Source organism: Nycticebus coucang, chromosome 18, assembly GCF_027406575.1.
Source record: "Nycticebus coucang isolate mNycCou1 chromosome 18, mNycCou1.pri, whole genome shotgun sequence".
Classification (NCBI taxonomy): Eukaryota; Metazoa; Chordata; class Mammalia; order Primates; family Lorisidae; genus Nycticebus; species Nycticebus coucang.
In genome coordinates, this window is record NC_069797.1 from 41,473,553 (window position 1) to 41,497,862 (window position 24,310).

A 24,310-nucleotide genomic window follows, 5' to 3' on the forward strand; every position below is an offset into this window, starting at 1 on the left:
TAGGAAGGAGAGTTGGGGTTGGCTGTGGGCCCGCGGCGCCCACAGAGCGGGCTACTGACACCAGGGGGCAGCAGCGACCTGGGGCCGCGGGCGGACGCGGGAATCCGAGAGGGGTGGCCGCCAAGGCCTGGCTGGGCGGATTCGTTGCAGCTGCTTTCTGGCCGCGTCGTTGCTGCAGCAACATGGGTGGGTGAGGTGGTTCCCCAGGGCCTCAAGATACCCCACCCCGCCCCACCGCACCCCTGCCGGACATGTCCGGGTCCAGAGTCGTCCACCCGCCACTGCGCTGCTCCCCAGCTGGGAGCCAGAGTGCGGCGGCGGAAACTGCGGCCGGCTGCTGGGCCTTGTCCCAGACAAAGGCCAGGCCACTCCCAGGCCCAATTAAGCCGCCTGGCTCCCTGGCCTCCCAGCCTTCATTGTTCCCGGGGTCGCCAATTAGCCCAGGCGCCCCGCGTACCCGCTGCTCCGGTGCCCCAAGGCCTCCTTAACCCTTCAGGGGCTGGCACCAGGGGCTCTAGTCGGCAAAGCTGCCAGCACTCGGCCGTGGGGGTTGGGGGGGTGAGGTGGCGGAGGCCTGCTGGTGCCGTGGGACCTCGTGCAGTGGAAGTGCGGGTTCTCAGAGGGCATTGTGTGTGTGAGTGTGGGACTGTGAGGGGGCTTCACTGGAGAACTCGGAACTGAGGGCGTGCGGGGCTCCGTGAGACCCCTAGCGGCTAAACCGCTTGCATCCCGAGACCTCTGCGACCGCGTCTGCTCTCCGGTTAATCCGAGTTTTCAAGGCATCCCCAACCCCTACTCCGCCCCTGCTGCGGAGATCTGGAGCAAGCGTGGCCCTGCCCAAGGGCGCAGAACCTGGGCCACCTCCCCTGCGTTCGCCCCTCCGACCTTGGGCATTCCTGGGGGCGGGAGGGCGCGTTCAACCCTACGCTCCTCAAGACGCCCCCACGTAAACCCCGGGACTCGAGGCCCCGACCCCATCCCATCCCCCCCCACACCTTCCTAGCTATGGGAAGGCCCGGTGAGGGACAATCTCAGTGAGTCCGAGATATAAACTCTGAGTTTGCCTTCCACCGCCCAGAGAAGGACTCAGACTCCAATCCGGCTTCCTTTCCCTCCTGCGCTGTCCTTGACCTCGAAGTTCGGAGCACCAACCGGCCAAGCAGGGTCTCGAAAGAGTCCAAGCTCCGTGGACTGCGCAGCAGCGGAGGGGAGTCCCGAGCGCACTTGGGGCCTGGGGCAAAGGGCAGGGAGCCCCAGCCTTCAGGAGTGGAAGCCCTTGGTGTTCCTTTTCTGCTCTACCTCATTTGTTGGGGCCAGGAACCTTGAACCTACTCCAAAAGCACTAGTTTTCCAAAGCGTAAAACCACCTCTCTTTCCCTGGCTCCCGCCTTTGGCACTGCCAGCAGCTCCCCTCCAGGAACCAACCTGGAGCCCGCGCAATCCCCAGGCCGCGGCAACTCCACAAATGTCCACGAGATGGCGCCCCAGGCCAGGGGCCCGGCTGCGGCAGCACAGCCTGCCCCGGCCTAGGGTCCAACGTTGGCGGACCGGCCCTGTGAGATGGACACAGAGACAGAACCACGGACTGACGTAGATCCAGACCCAGACACTGGTACAGGCAGCCCAGGGACCGAGGGGCTCTGGTCGGAGGCTGCGGACACACATAGACCCGAGGACCTGAGACTCGGGATGGGGCCGCCCTGTAGTTTCAACGCCCCCACTTGGAGGCCCAGCTGTAAACACCGGCCTGTGATCTCCTGTGTGCTTGGCTGGGACCCTCGAGATCCCTCTCGGGGCAACGTGGACACCTGACTCCCGTCTTTAGAGGCGAGGTTGTGGCTGGGATGTCATCCACGGGCTCCAGGTGGACGCCTCTGGCCGGCGGGAGTGCTGGTGGAGAACCCTCCATAGTAGAGGCTGGCGCTGGGGGTGGGAAGTTGAGGCCTCTCTGGGATCCAGTGCTCCTCCCACCGCCGAGAGATCCGCCTTGGCTGCTTCCTGCCACTCCTCAATACCCTCACCAAGTCTTCAGGGTGGGGGAAGGGTGTGAAGTTGATCCTGCCTCCGTAGGCCCTGGGTGCCAGAGGCCCAGGGGAAGCTTTGGGTCTGTGTTATTCCAGCAGGAGGTGGTGGGGAGTGGAAGGCACAGGGGTCAGCCTGGGAATTTCTCCCCTGGATTTAAAGCCACCAGTGTGTGTACCCATGGCTGAGGAATGCCATAGTGAATGAAGCAGAGGTGTGAAGCCGAGGTTTGAGTCTTTAATGTCCCCAGATGAGCTCTAGCAAACTGGAGATTAAACCCTATATACCACTAGAAAGCAGCCCAGTTAAGGCTAGTCTAGGATCATCTCCACTTCTGCAGACCAGCCAGGTCTCTTCCCAGCAGTAAGCTCTCAGCTCTTTTCCCCTTCACAGTACCACATAACAAAGGATAGAACTAAACCTTTGCTAATTTAATAATTATCTCCATGTCCATATAGGGCTGAAGCAGCTGCTTAGTAGGAAAACTAGACAAGAGACAGGTAACAAGGTCAAACTCTGCCTCTAGTTGTAAGACCCTGGACAATGTGACTTCATGCTGTGGGGCCCAGAATCCTCTTCTGCAAAACAAGTAGTTGGACCACAATCAAATTGATCTGTGAATGACCAGTTGACCTTGGCCCAGTTTCCAGTGACATCCCCAGCCTCAACAGCTTCAGACAAGAGCCAAGGACTATGTTCCCACTTAATGCTTGAGGAACCTGAACCTGAGAGATAGGTGAAGTCCTTCACAGACCTTGGAGACCTTGGCTGTTGTTGCTAAGATTCTTGGGGTGGAGGTGGGGGCAGGGCTGGTGGCCTGGATGAATTCCCAATTAGGAAATTGCATTCTAGGTCCTGAAAGCCTCAGCTGCCTCCACTCCCTATGGGATGTGGTTATTATTCACTGCTTTGCTTTCTACCTTAGAGCATGCTGCTTTTGCAGACACAGACTGATGGGTTTGGGGTGGGGTGGGGTGGGGTGGTGACTTTGGCACTTAGCACCACAGTTTGTTGACTACGTGTGACTTCTCCCCAAAGTCAGAAAAGGATACCAAGGGAGGACATTCCAGCACCCATGTTTAAGGGTGTCACCCAGATCTAGGGTAGCCAACTGGCTAATTCTTCACCTGTGTGGAAAGCTTTAGGGTGTTCACTTTCACTGAACCCTCAGTGGAAGGGAGAGATTACAAGCCCCCATTTCACAGACAAAGACATTGAGGTTTTAAAAAATTAAGTGAAGTGCCCAAGGCCATCTGATAAATAAAGGACAGAGCTCTTTCGAAATCCCGTGGGCCTGGCCCTTGGAAACATTAATGAAGTGATGATGGTTGAGAGTCAGCCTTCTTGCTGGGAAAGGGCAAAGGGGCTGGGGAAGTGTCTGGACATCCTGGCCAGGAGGTGCATGGGAGAAGCAGCCGGACTCAGAGCCCAGATCCAGGCGGTGGGGGGAGGGCAGCACATCAGCCCAGCATGGGGGAAGGGCTTGTGTAAACAATAACAGGGGCTTGAGAGGATTACCTGAAACAGTGCAAGGACAGGCTCATGTTCACTGTCATTATTTATTTCCCTACCAAAGAGAACAGACAGGATGTCCTTGAATCCCATGGTGCCTGCACCTCGGCCTGACAAGAGCAGCCATGAACCTCCTCCATGTGCTTCACGTACACACGTACATTTCATTCTCAGCACTGGGCAGTTGGTATGATTGTCTCCATTTTACAGAGAAGAAATCAAGGCTTAGACCTGCTCAAAGTCATAGAGCTACTAAAAAGTGGACCACAGGGTCACCTGGTCACAAGGTCTGGCTGTCCCCAAGTCTGTGCTCTTTACCTGAGCCCTTAGAGTTTCTGCTCCATAGTTTCTGCGCCTCAGAGTCCCCTGGCCATGGCCCAGTCCTGTGGCAGGCTGTCCTAGGACTGGTTTTTATTTAGCTTGGGACAGTCTGACTGATTCCTTCATCCTGCTCCAACTATGTGTCTTATTTCCTTTTCAGAGGGGGTGTCCACACTTCAGGCTTTGCTCTCCCACAACTGTCCCAGTCTGCCCACAACAGTTCTGGTTTTAGTACTGATGTTCCGAGTTCTGGGAACCCCCTCAGTTCCCAACAAGTCACCCAGAAGACCACCTTCCTACCCCCTTACAAATGCCTACACACAGATTCCCCCCTCCCAACATATACACATACGGCCACATAGAGAGCTGTACTCGGGCCACATAGAGAGCTGTACTCGGGCATGCCAACACCCACACAGACACAAATATCTCATCTACAGACAGGCCCCCACACACTCACTTAACCGCATACAAACTCACAGGCATGCACACACAAACACACGCCGATGTGTGCACACAGACACATGCAGACATGCACTCACACAAATAGACACATTTACATGTACCTACCACATAGACACATGCACGAACACTTAGAGCCATCCCCATGTGAAAGTGCTTGATGTGGTTGGTTTTCCATGGAAAAAACCAGCTCCCCAGCCTTTCTGAGGCTCTGGGCCTCTTCTCTGACCCCAGTTTGCTGGGGCTCAGCCCCTTCCCACCCACCCCTACACATCGCCTTATTTCCTCTTGGGAGGGGATATATGTATGTAATGTCTCTACCTCCTACGGGATTGTTGGCTCCTCAAAGCCCATTTTGGTGGTGGTGGGGGGCGTACTGGTGCTTGCTTTGCTCATTTAGGTCCCCAGACCTAAAACTACTTGACACTTGGCAGGAGTGCAAAAAGCATTTGCTGAATGAATGAAAGAAGTGCACCCTCCAGAAGCAAGGCCCATATCTGGTGCCTACAGGATACCATTTGGCGCCTGCTACAGAGAGCTCCTGAGGGCTCAGGGTCCCAGCCATGTAGCCTTTGCTGTTTCCTGAGGAACTGAGACCCAGGGAGTGCACGTGTCTTGCCTGGGGACTTGTCTCCAGCAAAAAGTTCCTGGCTTTCCACAGACAGGCACTTCCAGCCCTCAAACCCTGCTGTCCAGCTGTGCTGGGTCATTCTCTGTTCCCTCCGGAGTCTGGCGCCCTATGGCCTCTAAAAGCCAGGACAAGCCTGTTTATCTGGGACCCTTGGGGAATCTCCTATCATGCTTGCCCTCCAGTCTTTCCTGCACAGCAGAAGCCTTCCAGAAATGCAGCAGTGATGAGGTCGCTGCCTTGTTTAAACCCCCCAAAGGCTTCCCTTGCACTTGGGGTCAAGGCCAAACCTCTTAGCTTGCAGTGGGTCCTGTCTGGGTCACCCTGCCCCAGGACTGCACCCCCACCACCCACCCTCAGGTTAATCCTGCTGATCTTGTCTCAGGCCTTCTCACAGTCACCCCTTTTCCTTCATCCTGGGCCTTCTCCCCTTCTGGGTTAGGTGCCCAGCACACTGTTTTGTGTTAGTGGTCAATGAATGGGTGACCTCCGGCAGTTTCCTCTGCCCCTGCGCCATCACCTCCTCAGGGTGGCGATATCTAGTAGTGGGTCTGGAGGGGGATTAAGGGAGATACAAGAGGGCCTGGCACCGCGAAGGCCAGTCTCCTGCCCCTCCTGAGGAGGAGCTGCTCTTTTGGAGGCGCCTCAGGGAGCCTGAAGATGGGGTATTGGGAGCCATCCAGGGTGGGACAAACTCCCTGCTGCCCACCAGGGTTGAGCTTGCCAGAGGGGTGACCCTTCTTGCTCTGAAGGCCAGACGCAGGCCAATGGGCACCTGCCTCCTGGGATGACAAGCTGCCAAGTCCTAGGACTCTGGCCTAAATCTGGGAGTTTAGACTAGGGGAGGAGACCTGAGAGCCCTGTGTGCAGGGTGTCGGCGGCTGAGCAGTGAGCCCCACGCGGGCACCGGATTACGCCTGAGGACCCGAGGACGGCGACCCTGAGCGCACACGGGCGCTCCTGCGCCGCCTCCCTCTGGCTGGGAGCTCGGGCGCCGGGTGGCAGTGTGTTTTGCTGGAGGGTGGGTTCCTGGTGACCTGACTGGATTAAGGGTGTCTGCAATCTGCTGGGGCCGAGCGAGCAGTGGCTTCGTCCTACCACTAGGTGGGGATCTGGAGTCGTCCAGGCCTGGAGTCCGGACCTTGGGTTGAGGCCTGGAGCCCCTCCCCCTCCTGCCTCTGGTCAGGGTTTCCCAGCCTGCGGCTTGCCACCTCCTAACTTCTGGCCAGGTCCTCCTGCTAGGCGGTCGCACCGAGGGAAGTGTGAATAAGAACATGAACTGTGCAGCCAGAGAGCCTGGGTTCAAATCCCAACTGCGTCATTAGCTCTGTAGTTTTGACCCCTTGAGCCTCAAGTTTCCTCATTTCTAAAATAGATTCATCTACCCATTCTGCAAAGGGCAAGAGGGAATGTGGCTGCCCTAATTACCTCCAGAGTGGGTCAGTGGGTGTCATACTGTGTCCTGTGATCCCAAACTTAGAACAGCTGACACAGGAACAGGAGAGGAACCTGGGATGGTTCCCATCTGTTCCATCTAGCTCTTCCTCAGGGCTCTCTACTCCCAGGGCTCTTTGGAGTCCCAAGGAAGCACCATTTGTCTTCTTTCTCAGGTTGCCACAGAAAAGCAGGAGCTAGGGGCCGGTTCCTGCCTGTACAATCCCAGTGCTCTGAGAGGCCGAGGTGGGAGAGGATTGCTAGAGACAGGCCTGAGCAACACAGCAAGACCTCATCTCTAACAAAGAAAGAAGGGAAGGGGAGGCCAGGAAAGAAAGAGAGAGAAGAATTAGCCAGTCCTAGTGGTGCGCGCCTATAGTCCTAGCTATGTGGGAGCCGAGGCCTCAATGATAGCTTGAGCCCAGGAGTTTGAAATTGCAGTATTCCAACCAGGGTGACAGTGTGAGATGCTTTCTAAAAAAAAAAAAAAAAAAAGAAAGTATGGCTAGAACATACTAAGTCCTTGGGGAGGTGGGGATAAGGGCTTTGAGCTGGCCATCTCCCAGACAGGGCAGCACACCCCACAGCCCTTCTGCTAGGAATGTCCCTGTTCTCCTCTTCTCCTGCCTTCCTAAATTCCTCATTAGTTTCCAAAGTTCAGGCCAAAATATCTTCTCCACCATGCCTCATCTGGCTCCTTCTCCTGCCAATCCTAGGCTCCCGGAGTCCTGGTATCTCCCTCTCTGCTGTCACTGGCTCATTGGGCCAGAGATCTGGGCTGGGGACAGGCTCCTAGGGTGGAGGGGATTGCGTAATGCATACCTGAGGATGCTGTGAGAAGGTGAGGAAGACTTCTTAGAAGAGGAGACCTGAAGAGATGAGGGAGCATTCAAAGGGCTCACGGGCAGATATTGGAATTGTGGGGGTAGGGGGAGGCACCATCTGCAGCTTGGGAAAGGTTGTGAGCTCCACTCGGGGTTAGCAGCTCCGTGAGAGCCCAGGCTGGGAGGAGGAGGAACAGAACTGGCTCCTTAGGGGAGCTCCTTGGAGCCGCAAGTCTCAAACCCCACATTGGTGTGGGCAGGGCCCAGAGCTAGTCCAGCCTCTCCTGAGCCAGGTCATGGTCATGGTCATACCTTCTCTGGGGGTCCTGTCACCACCCCATGCCTTCCCTACCCCACCACGGCCATCTCCTCCGCAGCCAGTGCTACAGGGTTAAGCAAGTATGGGAGTCAAAAGCTGTGATAGGCCTAGGTAGTTTTCAAATATTTCTGCAGCTCAGTTTTCCAGAAAGGACAAAATAGAAAAGCTGTTGGGGACAGACTGGCTCAGCCCCCCCATCTGAATCACCTTGGGCAAGTGGCTTCACTCCTCTGATCAGAGCTGGCTTCCTTACCTGTGAAATGGTAATGGGAACACTTCCTCACCCTTCTTTTATAAGAAGCCAATGTCCTTTACCACAAAGGTTGTGTCCTTTCTCCCTGCCTGAGCAGGCTGTGTTTGGTGCTTCTCTGCCCCAACTGTGCCCCCAGTCTCTGCACTGTTCCCCACGCAGTGCCATCTCCAGGACAGCAGCAAAGCTGCCCACTGAGCTGGTGTTCCTCACATCAAGGCTGAGCGTTGCTCTTGGCTGAACATGAGCCTCAGGCTGGTTAGTGGCATCATTGTTCCCGGTCCTCAGGATCCCCTCCCCAGTCCTGAATACTGTCCTCCTAAATTCCCAGGGCTCCCCAGGCACCGGTCCCCCTGGACAGTACCGTATGTTCCAAACCTTCCCCGCCCTTCTGCATACACTGGTGGAAGCTCACCTGTCCCAGGGCTCCCTTGAGGTCTTGCTGGGAGAGGGGCCCATCTGACTTAATTAGCACATTCCCTTTCTGGGTGTCATAGTTGCAACTCCAATCAGGGTGGTGGAGCCAAATGCTGGCTCAGGTCCCAGGGGCACCATTTTAGAGGCTCAGAAGTTCCTCTCCCCATGGCACAAAGCCACTGCCCCCTCTGTCTCCATCAGACCCTGAGCCAGGGCTGGTTATCCATTGGCAACGAAGGGAAAGGTTGACCCAGGGAAAGGGAACATGAGCTTGGGATTGTTCCTGTTAAGTCACCAGTCTTTTCCTTGGTTTGGGTGTCCCCTTCGCCCAGAGCTCACTGGTCTTTCTCTTTGAGTGAAAGTCTCCACCTGTTCAGACGCCAGAACTCTGAGCTGCTCTTCCTGGTTCTCACCCCTGAGGGAGCGGAGGTTTTCACATGGCTACACTATCATGTGCTGGACATGCTTCCTTGATCTCTCAGAGGCTCTGGACTCTTTGCTGTTTTGTCTTTTTCTCTTTTAAAAATTTACATATTATTTGCATTTCATAAAATATGCTTTTTTAAAGTGTACAATCCTGTGGTTTTTAGTATATTCACAAAGTTGTATAGCCATCACCACCATCTAGTTCCAGAAGATTTTTTGTCACCCCCAAAAGAACCTCTGACCCATTAGCAGTCACTGCCCCCAGTCTTTGACACCATGAATCTACTTTCTGCCTCTATAGGAGGCAGAAAATCCTCTATAGGATTTACCTATTCTGGACATTTTGTGTAAATGGAATCAGATGATACGTGTTTTTTCTTTTTTTCTTTCTTTTTTTTTTGTGTGTGTGACTGGCTTCTTTCACTTAGCTTATTGTTTTCAAGGCTCATCCATGTTGTAGCACAGATCAGTGCTTTAGTCCTGTTTGTGTCTAAATAATATTCCATTACATGGATATACCACATTTTATTTACCTTTCTATTATGAATAATGCTGCAATGAACATGCACATACAAGTCTCTGTGTGAACATATGTTTTCATTTTTCTTGGATATGTGCCAAGGAATGGACTTGCTGGATCAAATGGTAACAACCTTTGGAGGCATCGCCAAACCGTTTTGCAAAGCTGCTATACCATTTCCCTTCCCAGTGGCACTTCCTTGCCATTTCTTTTCTTTTTTTTTTTTTTTTATTGTTGGGGATTCATTGAGGGTACAATAATTCTTTGCCATTTCTTGAACATGACAAGCACGTTCCTCCTCCGTCCCCCGTCCTTTTCTTGGAGAGTCCATCCTTAGCCCTCTGATGTAAAATAGTAACCCATTTTCACCCTCACCACACCCTTCCTCCCTTCCTCAGTTTGTTTTTTGTTGTTAATATCTGACATGTTAGGGCAATTTTATTTACTTACTTATTTTGTTTATTGTTTCCCCTCGCGAGGATTTGAGCTTTGTTTTGTTTGTTGGTTTGTCAGTGCTCTTAAAACAATGTGCCTGGCACATAGTAGGTGCTTGATAAATCCTTGTTGAATAATACACGAATGAAGAAACATAGGGCACTATGATGGGATCACAGAGTGAGACACGGTGAGTCCACATGGAGGTGGCCAAGGCCAGAGGGAGGTGGAGTGAGTGTCACTGAGGCCACCTGCCTGGGCTTTTCCCCACCTTTCAAGTCTACCATGAGGCTTAGTGTGGACCACTCACACTGTCATCTACTCTAGACTAGTGGGGAAGGGGAACCAGGCCTTCTCCCTTAAACCAGGCACCCTTAACCCAGGCAAGGGGTGGGGCAAAGAAATTCATTAGCTATATAATTATTATGGTTTGCTGTGTGACCTTGGGCAAGTTACTTTCCTCCTCTGAGCCTCAGTTTCCCCCTTCATCAAATGAAAGAGTTGGAATTGGATAGTGGTGATGGTTGCACAATAATGTGGATGTACTTGATATCACTTTAAAATGGTTAAAATGGTAAATTTTATGTTATGCATATTTTACCACAATGAAAGTTTTCTTTAAGAAAGAAAAGGATGGTGGTGATGGTGACAACCTGCTGAACACTGAAGGTCCCCCCATTGGGTAGGTCACTGTAGGCAGTGCAATAGCTGAGTGAGAGGGCTTGAGGGGAGCAATTGCAGAGGGGGTTCAAGTGTGTTAGTGCTTCACACCGGCCCTGTCTCCTGCCGGGTCTCAGTCTGCCTTGGACACCCAGATGTGAGAACTGCTTGTCCCAGAAGGATGTTGGCCTTTCCCCGTGCCAGGGATGAGGGACACACATCCCAGCTGTCTAGCCGACCCAGTGGGTCTTTGGTGGCTTCACCTCTGCTGGCCTCTAGACATGTTAGGCAAGAATCCTCCAGCTGCAAGGACAGAAATTCAGCTCAAGATGAAGAAAGAGGGCAGTTTGGCGGCTCAGCCGGGACCCAGGAAGTTCAGGGGAGGGGTCAGCTGGCCTTCAGAAAGCAGAGGCAGGGGACGGACAGGGGGATACCTATGTCCAGGCTCTCTCCCTCTCTGCTTTCTCTCTCATCTCTTCTCTCTGTTAGTGTTATCCTCTCCTACCACAGATGGGATCCTTCGTGTGGCGAGGAGCTCAGCTGCAGCTAGTTGTGGGTTACAGACATCCAGCTTAGTGGCCACGATCGTGTAGTGGTTAGTTCTCTGCCTTCTGCTGCAGCAACCTTGGTTTGAATCCGAGTCATGGCAAAAAAAAAAAAAAAAATCCAGCCTAGTGGCTCCAGAGGAAAAGAAATGGCTCTGGGATTATATGCCCACATTCCTCATACAACCTATTCCCATCTACCACTATTGTCAGTTATGGTTACATCAGGAACCCAGATTTGCTGGTCTCTCTCAAAATGCCTGCATACCTCACAATATGATTTCTTTTACTCCACACAACTGTCCTGCAGAAAGATGAACTGCTCAGAGCTCTTTGAGTTCTTATTGACAGAAACCCAGCTGAAATTAGTTTAAGCTACAAAGGGAATTTTTTATTAAATCATAGCTGTGTACATTAATGTGATCATAGGGCACCATACCCTGGTTTCATAGACCGTTTGACACATTTTCATCACACTGGTTAACATAGGCTTCCTGGCATTTTCTTAGCTATTGTGCTAAGACATTTACATTCCACATTTACTAAGTTTCACATATACCCTTGTAAGATGCACAGCAGGTGTAATCCCACCACAATCTCCCTCCCTCTGCCCACCTCCCCCTTCCCTCCCCTCCCTTTCCCCCTTCCCCCTATTCTTAGGTTGTAACTAGGTTGTAGCTTTCATGTGAAAGCCATAAATTAGTTTCATAGTAGGGATGAGTACATTGGATACTTTTTCTTCCATTCCTGAGATACTTTACTAAGAAGAATATGTTCCAGCTCCATCCGTGTAAACATGAAAGAGGTAAAGTCTCCATCTTTCTTTAAGGCTGCATAATATTCCATGGTGTACATATGCCACAATTTATTAATCCATTCGTGGATCGATGGGCACTTGGGCTTTTTCCATGACTTAGCAATTATGAATAGGGCTGCAAAAAACATTCTGGTACAAATATCTTTGTTATGATGTGGTTTTTGGTCTTCTGGGTATATGCCTAGTAGAGGAATTATAGGATTGAATGGCAGGTCTATTTTTAGATCTCTAAGTGAGAACATCTCTAAGATGTTCTCCAAACATCTTTCCAAAAGGAATGTATTAATTTGCATTCCCATCAGCAGTGTAGAAGTGTTCCCTTTTCTCCACATCCATGCCAACATCTCTGGTCTTGGGATTTTGTGCTATGGGCTAATCTTACTGGAGTTAGATGACATCTCAAAGTAGTTTTTATTTGCATTTCTCTGATGATTAAAGATGATGAGCATTTTTTCATATGTCTGTAGGCCACGCGCCTATCTTCTTCAGAGAAGTTTCTCTTCAAGTTCTTTGCCCAGCCTGCGATGGGATCGCTTGTTCTTTTCTTGCTTATACGTTTGAGTTCTCTGTGGATTCTGGTTATTAAACCTTTGTCGGAGACATAACCTGCATATATCTTTTCCCATTTTGAGGGCTGTTTGCTTGCTTTACTTACTATGTTCTTGGCTGTGCAGAAGCTTTTTAGTTTGATCAGGTCCCAGTAGTGTATTTTTGAAGCTGCTTCAATTGCCCGGGGCGTCCTCCTCATAAAATACTTGCCCAGACCGATTTCTTCAAGGGTTTTCCCTGCACTCTCTTCTACACAAAGGGAATTTATTGCTGTGTGTAATTGACAGACAAACGAGTGGACTTCAGGCTTAGCTGGATCCAGGGAATCTGGACTGTCTCTCATTGGCTCCAGCTGATTTCCCACTGTATTGGCTCAGCTCTCAGGCGCATTCTTCCCACACAGCGGAAAGATGGTTAAGGCAGCCTAGGCCCAGCTGGCCTTCAGTGCCCTCAATCCCAGGGCAGGGATTGAAGAAGAAAGAGGCCCACTCTCTGTGCATAGAGCAAACTGCCTGAGGGGGCTGATTGGCTCCTCTGAGGCTCTTGTATCTACTCAGGGAACAGAAGAAAGGCAACCATAATTGGCAAGGCCAAGTCATGTGCACATCCCTGCAAGCAAAAAGGTGGCACAGATCTGTGGGGAGTAATGTACCAGAGTGGGGAAGGGGAAGGGGCAGACAGATTGCATGAGGCAAACTATAGCTGGCATAACTTTCTCATTGTACAGATTGACAAGCTGTAGCTGTGGGGACCGTGAAGTTAGAGACACAAGTGGGATTCAATCCAGGCCTGTCAGCTCTTCCCAGAACATCATCCAGCCTCCTTTTAAATTTAAAAGGAGTTAAATCATCACTTATAGATTCCTGTTGATAGCCACATCTTTCCCAGCACCCCTCACAGCAGCTATTACAGAGAGGATGGCTTGGGAGGTGGAACTGGCCACACTTTTGGACAAGGATCTTTACAGTTCTTCTCCATGGTTGAAAGGGTTTCTGCGGTCACTGAATCCAGTTGCCATACTGAATCAATAATCCAAACAAGGTTTGGTTTTTGGCAATTGTGCCAAGACCACTCAATGGGAGAAAAGACAGTCTTTTCAACAAATAGTGCTAGAAAAGCTGGAGATCCACATGTAAAAGAATGAAGCTGAACCCTTACTTCACATGATGTACAGAAACAAATCCCAAATGGATCAAAGGCCTAAGGTAAGAACTAAAGTGATAAAACTCTTAGAAGAAATCATAGGAGAAAATTCATGACCTTGAATTTGGCAATGGTTTCTTTATTGTTTTTTTAATAGATGATTCTGTTTATTTATTTATTATTATTATTATTTATTTATTTATTTTTGTGTGTGTGTGTGTGTGGTTTTTGGCCAGGGCTGGGTTTGAACCCACCACCTCTGGCATATGGGGCCGGCGCCCCATCCCTTTGACCCACAGGTGCCACCCCCATTGGCAATGGTTTCTTAAATATGATTTCAAAAGTATAGATGGCAAAAGAAAAAATAGATAAGTTAAACTTCACAAAATTAAATGTTTTCATGCATCAAAAGACGCTATCTAGAAAGTGAAAAGACAACCCACAGAATGGAAAAAAAATGTTGCAAATCATTCACCTTAATAAGGGTCTAATATAAAAAATTAAAGAACTTTTGCAACAAAAAGACAAATAACCCAGTATCAAAATGGGCAAAGGACTTTGAACAGACATTTTTCAAAAGAAGATAAACAAATCACCACTAAGAACATGAAAAGAGGCTCAGCGCCCATAGCTCAGTGAGGAGGGTGCCAGCCACATACACCAAGGCTGACAGGTTCGAGCCCGGCCTGGGCCTGCTAAACAACAGTGACAACTCCACCCAAAAAATAGCTGGGTGTTGTGGTGGGCACCTGTAGTCCCAGCTACTCGGGAGGCTGAGGCAAGAGAATCACCTAAGCCCAAGAGTTTGAGGTTGCTGTGAGCTGTGATGCCATGGCACTCTACCAAGGGCAACATAGTGAGACTCTGTCTCAAAAAAGAAAAAAGAACATAAGAAGATGCTCAAGATCCCATGATCATTAGTCATTGGGGAAATGCAAATCACAGTGTAATACTAGTTTGCACACACTAGGATGGCTAGAATTTTATAAAATGAAAAAGAAAAAAAAAAAACCTCCAAAGCCTACTGGAAACAGGGTCTTTGCAGATGTAATTAGTTAAGGACTTCAGGATAATGCTGTCCTGCATTTAGGGTGGGCCGAAACCTAATGACTTGTGTCCTTATAGGAGAAAGGTCACAGACACACACAGCGAAGAAGGCCATGGGAAGTCTGGGGCAGAGAAGGAATTATGCTGCCACAAGCCAAAGAACTCCAGGAGCCACCAGGAGCTGCTAGGGAAGGAAGGATTCTCCCCCAGACTCTCCAGAAAGAGCGTGGCTCTGCTGGTACCTTGACTGCAAACTCTGCAGAATTGTGAGAGAATAAATTTCTGTTGCCTGAAGTCACAAAGTCTGAGATAATTTGTTATGCAGCCTTAGGAAACACATGCACCTTTCTTTCCCCGTTTGACCAGAGGCTTGCCTGAGCGCTCTCTCCCTGGAAAGTTCCGTCCACCGGCTTACATTTGTCTCTCTTCCCCAGTGGAAACACCCATCTCTCAGGGAAATTTACCTTGGTGAAATTAAGTGAAAACAGACAAGATAATTTCGTTAAAAGGTCTTTCTTCCTGAGCCATTAAAGTCTTTCCCTTGCACAATGGCATTCAAAATGAGGCCCTCTTGGTGGAGAATGGTGTGAAGATTTTTGATGCCTCTTGGTCCCTCTGTCCTCAGAAGGCACCCCTGCTGAGGTGCTGCTCACACCACAAGGTCACAAGAGAGCCCTCTTTGTCCTGGCTTTCTGAGCCTGTAGCACAGGCCAGGCACATCCCAGGCCTAATAAATGTTTATTGACTTAATGGATGAGGGAGGAGTTGTCCTGATGTCTCCACTCCTGGCCACCTGACATTCTGTGAGAAATAAAAACATCTGTCCACAGAAAGACTTGAATCTGAATGTTTATAGAGTTTATTTACAACAGCAAAAACCTGGGAACAAGCCAAATGCTTATCAACAGGTGACTTAAGGAAGGGATGGTGGTATGTCTATAAATTGGAATACTACTCAGCAATTAAGGGACTGATCTGCTCAACAGTATGAATGAATTGCAAAATCGTTAAGCTGAATTCTGTTTGCATATAATTCTGGAGTTTGTAAATTAGTCTCCAGGAACAAGAAGACCAGAGGTTGCCTGGGGCTAGGGAGAGGGTGAGTGGGGATTGATCTCAAAGGGACAGGAGGGGACTCTTGGGATCACGGAAGTATTCTGTATCTTGAATGTTGTGGTCACAGCTACCCTGGTGTTATCTACTTTTGTCAGAACTTATCCAACTGACACTTTAAATGGGTACAATTTATTGTATATAAACTATACTGCAATAAGGTTGATTAAAAAGAAAATTTTGTAAAGCTTTTGGCCCTAAATACTCCATCTGCTACTTCAATAAAAATAGGATATGAATGGAATGAGTGTGCTCCTGGTGGGGGAGGTTGATAATGAACATGGAAGGTCAGGGGCCATTTGGGAAATCTTAGTACCTCTCTCTTCATTTTGCTGTCAATCTAAAAATGCTCTAAAACAAAATGAAGTCTTAAAGAATCAAAGGATATGCATTTATTTGACATCCTTTTTTGGTCATCAAATATGCCTTGAGCACCAATTCAGTGCAGGCCCGAGGTTGTCACCAGGAGGTAAACGATGGTGTTGTGTCCTCAGGAAGGCTCAAGGTTGTGACAGAGCTTGCCAAGTTATCAAAGAGAGAGAGGAGATGGGATGAAAAGAATATGCCAAGAGCAAAGAATATGAGTTCACCTCCTTGATGTTCCAAACTAGCTTGAGGTGCTTATTAAAAGTATTGACATCTGGGCTCTCTCCCTGACTACTGAATCAGAAGGTGCTTGACCAGATGCCCACCTCAGGTCTAGGTGGGAATCACTGTGCAAAGCCAAACAGAAGACTTGGAACTAGAAAGAGCGTGAGAAGGGTCACTTGTCTTCCCACCTACCTCTGGCTGGTAAGAGTCCATTGACTCTTCCTTTCTCCCCTTCCTCACTCCCCAGCTGCCAAGACCAGTTGCCCAGGCTAGTTAAATCTTTCTCCCTTTAGGGGAAGCTTTTGTCTTTGAGTCTATCCTGGGAAAAACAGGAAATAGCCCTCAGTCCCAGAATCTCACCGTTTTTTAGAAGGTAAAGCTTTCTTAAGTGGTTATGCAACTTTTAGGCACACAGGCCTAACACAGTAACCCTGTTGAACAGATTCCCCATGCTGAGAAGGGTGAGTGTGAGGATGTGTGGAGGGAAGTTCTGTCTTCTGCTCATTCAGGCCACAGGGAGATGCGGGCACTGTGGCGGCTACTCTGCAAGCAGCTACTTTGTCTTCCTGTGCGGAACCAGGAAGATGTGTGCTGGTGATGGAGAGACAACATTGAGAGGTCTGCGTCTCAGTCAGAGATCACCTGACACATCTGGATTAGCAGCTGGACCTGGAGCCTGAGCTGTGCACATCACCAGGCCGGTCTCCTTCCCCCTGAAAAGGATAACTCTCTTTGTGCACAGGCCTTGGGATCATATTTTAAAATCCCCCATCAGGACATCATGTTTGATAAAGCATTTGTGAATCAACAGATGTGAAAACTCTCTTAGAGGCATACAAGTCAAGTCATATTACAGATGGAATAAATCGTATTTATGGAAAAGAATGCTATTAAGGCAGGCGCTGTCCTGAAAATTCCAGGGTAATGGTTCTAAAACAGAGGCAACTGTCACCCTCAAGGGACATTTGGCAGTGTTTGGAGACATTTTTGATTTTTACAACCTGGAGTAGAGGCTGCTACTGGCATCTAGCAGGTGATGATGGAATCTAGCTGTTGAATGTCCTACAATGCAGCCCCCACAGCACAGAGTCATCAGGCCCTGATGTCAGTAGTGTCAAGTTTAAGAAGCTGCTGTTGGGCGGTGCCTGTGGCTCAGCGAGTAGGGCGCCGGCCCCACATGCCGAGGGTGGCGGGTTCAAACCCAGCCCCGGTCAAACTGCAACAACAACAAAAAAATAGCCGGACGTTGTGGCGGGCGCCTGTAGTCCCAGCTACTAGGGAGGCTGAGGCAAGAGAATCGCGGAAGCCCAGGAGTTAGAGGTTGCTGTGAGCCGTGTGACGCCACGGCACTCTACCCGAGGGCGGTACAGTGAGACTCTGTCTCTACAAAAAAAAAAAAAAAGAAGCTGCTGTACCTGTGAACCCCAGGTGTTCAGCCCTGGCATTGGTATTTCCTTGAACCTGCTTTGGTCCTGGCCTGCTGCTGTTGTCAGTGAGCAGAATCTTGGAACCTTCAGCTTTCTGCTGCTTCTTCTTTTGTTGGCAGATGACAACTACAATGACAACTACAACAACAACAAAAAATAGCTGGCCATCCTGGAGGGTGCCTATAGTCCCAGCTACAGATGACAACTATAATAACAACAACAACAACAAAAAAAAATAGCCAGGTGTTGTGGCGGACCCCTGTAGTCTCAGCTACTTGGGAGGCTGAGACAAGAGAATCGTTTAAGTCCATGAGTTTGAGATTGCTGTGGAGCTGTGACACCACAGCACTCTACCGAGGGTGACATAGTGAGACTCTGTCTTAAAAAAAAAAAAAAAGAAGAAGAAGAAGAAAAGAAAGAAAGAAAAGAAAACCACATCCCAAGGTTACAGATGAAGGTAAATTAGAAAATTTTCAAAATCCTAAATCCTAAAACCATACATGTATACAAATGTGTTTGTGTGTAATTTTTTTCCGAGGAGGCAGTGGAGTATAGTGGTCACATTTGCTGCTCAGGAGTTAGAAGGAGACCTCCATTTACTAGCAATGTGACCCTTGGGCCACAACTTCTCTCCACTTGGGTTTTTTCACCTATGAAAAGTGAATAATAATGACGGTATGCCAAAGGGGCCTAGGAGCCTGCTGAAAGAGTGCCTAACGGCCAAAACTGAAACAATTTAAGCAACAAAGTAACACAGAATTGGATTCACATTCATGATATGGTTATACTGATATAAATACATGACTGAGTAAATAAATTAATTAATGGGAGAGAACCGGCAGATCTGTGAAGAAGGATTCCCAGTATTTATTTAGATACTCCATTCTCAAGGAGATAGATTGTAACTTCCCCTGCATAAAGTGTGGGAGGGTGGCGCCTGTGGCTCAAGGAGTAGGCACTGGCCTCATATACCAGAGGTGGCGGGTTCAAACCTGACCCCAGCCAAAAACTGCAAAATAAATAAATAATAATAAAGTGTGGGCTGTGCAGAGTGAATTTCTCCCAATAACCACAGCATGGAAAGGGAGGAGGCGGAATAACTTCATTGTGTACACCTGGCAAACACCACCTCTGCCGGATGATCAAGGTCAACATCGTTAGCGACAAGTCATCTTTTTTTTTCCTCATTCAGTTTTGTTTTTTATTTTTTTTTAATTGTTAAATCATAGCTGTGTACATTAGTGCAATCAAAGGGTACAATGTGCTGGTTTCACATACAATCTGAAATATTCTCATCAAACTGTTCAACGTAGCCTTCATGGCATTTTCTTAGTTATTGTATGTAGACATTTGTATTCTGCCTTTAGTAAGTTTCACCTGTACCCATTCTAAGATGCACCGTAGGTGTGGTCGCACCCATTACCCTCCCTCCACCCTAACCTCCCCCCTCCCTTCCCCTTCCTTGGCCCTTTCCTCATAGTCTTGTGCTATAGTTGGGTTATAGTCTTCATGTGAAAACTATAATTTAGCTTCATAGTAGGGCTGAGTACATTGGATAATTTTTCTTCCATTCCTGAGATACTTTGTTAAGAAGAATATGTTCCAGTTCAATCCATGTAAACATGAAAGAGGTAATGTCTCCATCTTTCTTTAAGGCTGCATAGTATTCCATGGTATATATGTACCACAATTTGCTAGTCCATTCGTGGGTCGATGGGCACTTGGGCTTCTTCCATGACTTAGCAATTATGAATCCAGCTGCAATAAACATTCTGGTACAGATGTCTTTGTTATATTGTGATTTTTGGTCTTCTGGGTATAAACCTAGTAAAGGAATTATAGGATTGAATGGCAGGTCTATTTTTAGGTCTCTAAGTATTCTCCAAACATCCTTCCAGAAGGAACGTATTAGTGTGCATTCCCACCAGCAGTGTAGAAGTGTGCCCTTTCCTCCACATCCAGGCCAACATATATGGTTTTGGGATTTTGTTATGTGGGCTACTCTTACTGGGGTTAGGTGAGATCTCAAAGTAGTTTTGATTTGCATTTCTCTTATGATTAAGGATGATGAACTTTTTTACATGTGTTTGTAGATCATGCGTCTGTCTTCTTTAGAGAAGTTTCTCTTCAAGTCCCTTGCCCACCCTGAGATGGGATCACATGTTCTTTTCTTCCTAATATGTTTGAGTTCTCTGTGGATTCTGGTTATTAGACCTTTATCGGAGGTATAACCTGCAAATATTTTCTCCCATTCTGAGGGCTGTCTGCTTGCTTTACTTACTATGTTCTTGGCTGTGCAGAAGCTTTTTAGTTTGATCAGGTCCCAGTAGTGTATTTTTGAATACTGCTTCAATTGCCTGGGAAGTCCTTCTCATAAAATATTCACCCAGGCCGATTCCTTCAAGAGTTTTCCCTGCACTTTCTTCAAGTATTTTTATAGTTTCATGTCTTAAGTTTAAATCTTTTATCCAGTGAGGGTCTATCTCAGTTAATGGTGAAAGGTGTGGGTCCAGTTTCAATCTTCTACAGGTTGCCAGCCAGTTTACCCAGCACCATTTGTTAAATAGAGAATCTTTTCCCCACCGAATGTTTTTAATTGGCTTGTCAAAGATCAAATAACGGTAAGTAGCTGGATTCATCTCTTGGTTCTCTATTCTGTTCCAGACATCTACTTCTCTGTTTTTGTGCCAGTACCATGCTGTTTTGATCACTATCGATTTATAGTACAGTCTCAGGTTTGGTAGCGTGATTCCTCCTGCTGTGTGTTTTTATTTCTGAGGAATGTTTTGGCTATTCGAGGTTTTTTTATGATTCCATATAAAATGAAGTATTATTTTTTCAAGATCTTTAAAATATGACAATGGAGCTTTAATAGGAATTGCATTAAAATTATATATTGTTTTGGCTAGTATAGACATTTTAACAATGTTGATTCTTCCCAGCCATGAGCATGGTATGTTTTTCCATTTGTTAACATCTTCAGCTATTTTTTTTCTTAAAGTTTCATAGTTCTCTTTGTAGAGATCTTTCACATCCTTTGTCAGGTAAACTCCCAAATATTTCATCTTCTTTGGCACTACTGTGAAAGGAATAGAATCCTTGACTGTTTTTTCAGCTTGGCTATTGTTGGTATATATAAAGGCTACAGATTTATGGGTGTTGATTTTGTAGCCTGAGACATTGCTGTATTCCTCAATCACTTCTAAAAGTTTTGTAGTAGAATCCCTAGTGTTTTCCAGATATACGATCATGTCATCTGAGAAGAGCGAAAGTTTGATCTCTTCTGACCCTACTGGATACCCTTGATTGCCTTTTCTTCCCTAATTGCAATGGCTAAAACTTCCATTACAATGTTAAAGAGCAATAGAGACAATGGGCAACCTTGCCTGGCTCCTGATTTAAGTAAGAATGATTTCAATTTAACTCCATTCAGTATGACATTGGCTGTGGGTTTGCTGTAGATGGCCTCTATTAGTTTAAGAAATGTCCCTTCTATACCAATTTTCTTAAGTGTTCTGATCATGAAGGAATGGTGGGACAAATCATCTTGATACCATGTACCTTCGAAGTGGTAAGAATGACACCTCACTTCTCTATGGCCTTCCTCCCCCAAAAACTATAACTCCATAGGGAAATATCAAACAAACCCAGTTGAGGGACAATCCACCAAATACCTGATCAACACTTCTTAAAACTCATTAAAAACAAGGAAAGTCTGAGAAATTATCAGAGCCGTGGGGAGCCTAAGGCGACATAGCAGCTAAACGTGAAGTTTGTCTCCTGGATGGGATTCTGGAACAGAAAGGGGGCCTTAGGTAAAACCCAAGTCTGAAGTAAGTATGGACTTCAGTTGTGACAAATACGTCACATTAAAATCGGGTATTAAGAAAATATGAGAAACTGGGTTTGGGGTATATGAGAAGTCTTTGTACTATCTTTGAAACATTTCCATAAATCAATTCTCAAATTAAACACTTATTTTAAAAAGTAGATAACAGTGTCTATATGATATGGCTGCATTCAGCAAAGGAATTTCTATCAAGCATTTAGCACCACCCTAGTATATGGTGTTTGACGTTAGCTATTATCAGTCGTTGTTCCTATTTCAATTTTTTCTTATTAAAATAGTAATATGTATTCATTATAGAAAAATTTACAAGTGAGCTAAAGAAAATCGTAGGCCAAAGAAGAGCATCCACAATTCTGTACTCACTGAGAGACCACCAGTCCCCCTTTCCAGCGGATCCTTCTTGAGGTATAATTAAGTTTTTATAAAACTTGATCATTCCATACATACGATTTCATAAAGGGCTATAATTTACTTAAATAGCCCATAAATTATATGATGTTTAGATTGTTTCTACTTTTTGCTCTTGCAAATGGGTAAGAGTGCAAGTAATAGACTAAGCATTAATTAGGGGGAAAAGAGAAAAGCTTTATAAAATTGTAAAAACTAGACATAATGCTTCAGTATGCCCGAAGGGTGCTTAGTGGTTAATCAACCTTTCAGACCCTCATCTGAGATTTGATGGTTGACTTTTCTTTTCTAGAACTGTTTTATTTCATCATTTTAAAAACATCTTTTAAAGGTAAAGAGAAAAAATAGAAAAGAAGAGAATCTGGCAAGTATTTTTAGAGCATAAGAAATTCAATTATTTCTGATGATGTGGATGATTTTTAAAAAGCCAGGTTTGCTTAATAGAACTAACGCATGCTTTTTTTATACTCATGCATTCTTTTTTAAAGTATTTATTTGTTTTTAGAGTATCATTTTATCTTTTTTGTTATATATATTTAAGGTGTACAACTTGATGATTTGATAAACATATACATTGTGAAATAATCACTGCAATAAAGCTAACATATCCATCATCTCAGATAGTTGCTTTTTGTGTGTGTGAAGGGAGAGAACTTAGGATCTACCCTCTTAACAAATTTCAAGTATACAGTACAGTATTATTAGATATGGTCATCACGCTACATATTAAATCTCTAGAACTCACTCATCTTGTATAACTGAAACTCTGTACCTCTTAACACCCCCCAGCCCCTGGCATACATCATTCTCCTGTTTCTATGAGTTCAGCTATTTTCTTTTTTTTTTTTTTTTTTGCAGTTTTTGGCCAGGGCCAGGCTTGAACTTGCCACCTCTGGTATATGGGGTTGGCACCCTACTCCCTGAGCTATTTTCGAGTCCACCTGTGAGTATCTGTCTTTCTGTCTCTGGCTTATTTCCCCTCTTAGCATAATGTCCTCCAGATCTATCCATGTTGTCATGAATGGCAGGATTTCTTTCTTTACAGGTGAATAATATTCCATTGTATATCTACATCAGATTTTCTTTATTCATTTATCTGTTGATGGAAATTTAGGTTGTTTCCATATCTTGGCTATTGTGAATAGCCACTGAAATACCATGGTACAGGTATTTCTTCAGGATCTTGATTTCCATTCCTTTGGATAAATACCTGGAAGTGTGATGAATTATATGACAGTTCTATTTTGTATTCATTTATTCATTTACTTTAATTAATTAATTTATTATTATTTTTTTGAGACAAAGTCTCATTATGTCGCCCTGGGTAGAGTGCTGTGGTGTCACAGCTCGCAGCAACCTCCAACTCTTGGGCTTAAGCAATTTTCTTGCCTCAGCCTCCCCAGTAGCTGGGACTACTCAACGCCCGGCTATTTTTTGGTTCTAGTTCTCATTGTTGTTTGGCAGGCCTGGGCTGGATTCGAACCCGCCAGCTCTGGTGTATGTGGCTGGTGCCCTAGTGCGGAGCTACTATTTTTTTTTTTTTTTAGGAACTCCCATACTGTTTTCCATTAATGGCCAGACCAACTTACATTCTCACCAACAGTGTCCAAGGTTTCCCTTTTCTCTGCACCCTCACCAACACTTTTTTTTTTTTAAACACAGGTTGAGTATCTCTTATATGAACTGCTTGGGACCAGAAATGTTTTGGACTTTAGATTGTTTTAGATTTTGCAATATCTGCAGATACATAATGAGATATCTTGGGGATGGAACCCAAGTCTAAACACAAAATTCATGTATGTTTCATATATACTTATTTCCTTAGGCTGAAGGTAATTTTGTAAAATATTTTGAATAATTTTTTGCATGAAACAAAGTTTGTATACATTGAACCGTCAGAAAACAAAGGTGTCACTGTCTCAGCCAAGCATGGGGACAATCTGGTTGTTTGGTCTCACCAGCATTCCCAACTCTGAACTTAGGTGCCAGTGATGAGCAATCATTTCCTTACACTTATTCACATCTGAGTACTTAACAGTAACACCTGTGACACCTGTGACGGAGGTACCATTAGTACAGTGAAAACATGTTAACAACAGCAGCAACAGACACCTGACAGGCTTCCAGTCTCCACCTACCCTGCTGCATTTTGATTAAAAGGTTGCTATCCACTGTATTTCATTTTTCTTTTAGGTGAGAAGAAACATCAGAAACAGTTGAAGGACCAGGAAGCGAGGCCCCTAAGGATGAGGAGGTGTTCTGCCGGATGGCTTTTACAAATGTTTATTCCAGAGTCCTCTCCCTCATTAACAGTGGTTTGTGTCTCAGAAGTGTCTCTTTGATTTTATAAACGAGCATGATTTTTTGTTCTTTCATGAATGCACGCTGCTCTAGTCCATCAGTAAGCTCATCACACGTTTTCGGCTGTTTTGACGCCATCTTCATCATCGCTATTATCACAATTACTTTGATTAGAGCCATTTCACCATCAACCAGTGAATTATCTACTGGAGCCTCATTATTGAGATTTATACTTCATCGATATTTGCTTTTTTCCCCAGCTTATGGCAGAATCTGAAGATATATTTTT

At 46.7% G+C, this 24,310-nt stretch overlaps 1 protein-coding gene across 3 annotated transcripts in view; it reads left to right on the forward strand.

Annotated features, from left to right (window-relative positions):
- The window catches only part of TBX2 (T-box transcription factor 2), a 34,580-nt gene extending 10,511 nt beyond the window's left edge, over positions 1-24,069 (forward strand). Inside the window, exons 8-9 of one of the 3 annotated variants that reach the window (XM_053569800.1) lie at positions 22,579-22,663; positions 23,914-24,022. In XM_053569800.1, the coding sequence (XP_053425775.1) occupies positions 22,579-22,644 (66 nt within the window). In that variant the 3' untranslated portion in view covers positions 22,645-22,663; positions 23,914-24,022. Of the gene's footprint in view, positions 1-14,409; positions 15,053-22,578; positions 22,664-23,913 lie in introns of those variants that run through there. The other 2 variants (XM_053569803.1, XM_053569799.1) reach the window with 2 other exon arrangements.
- The last annotated feature ends 241 nt before the right edge of the window (positions 24,070-24,310 follow it).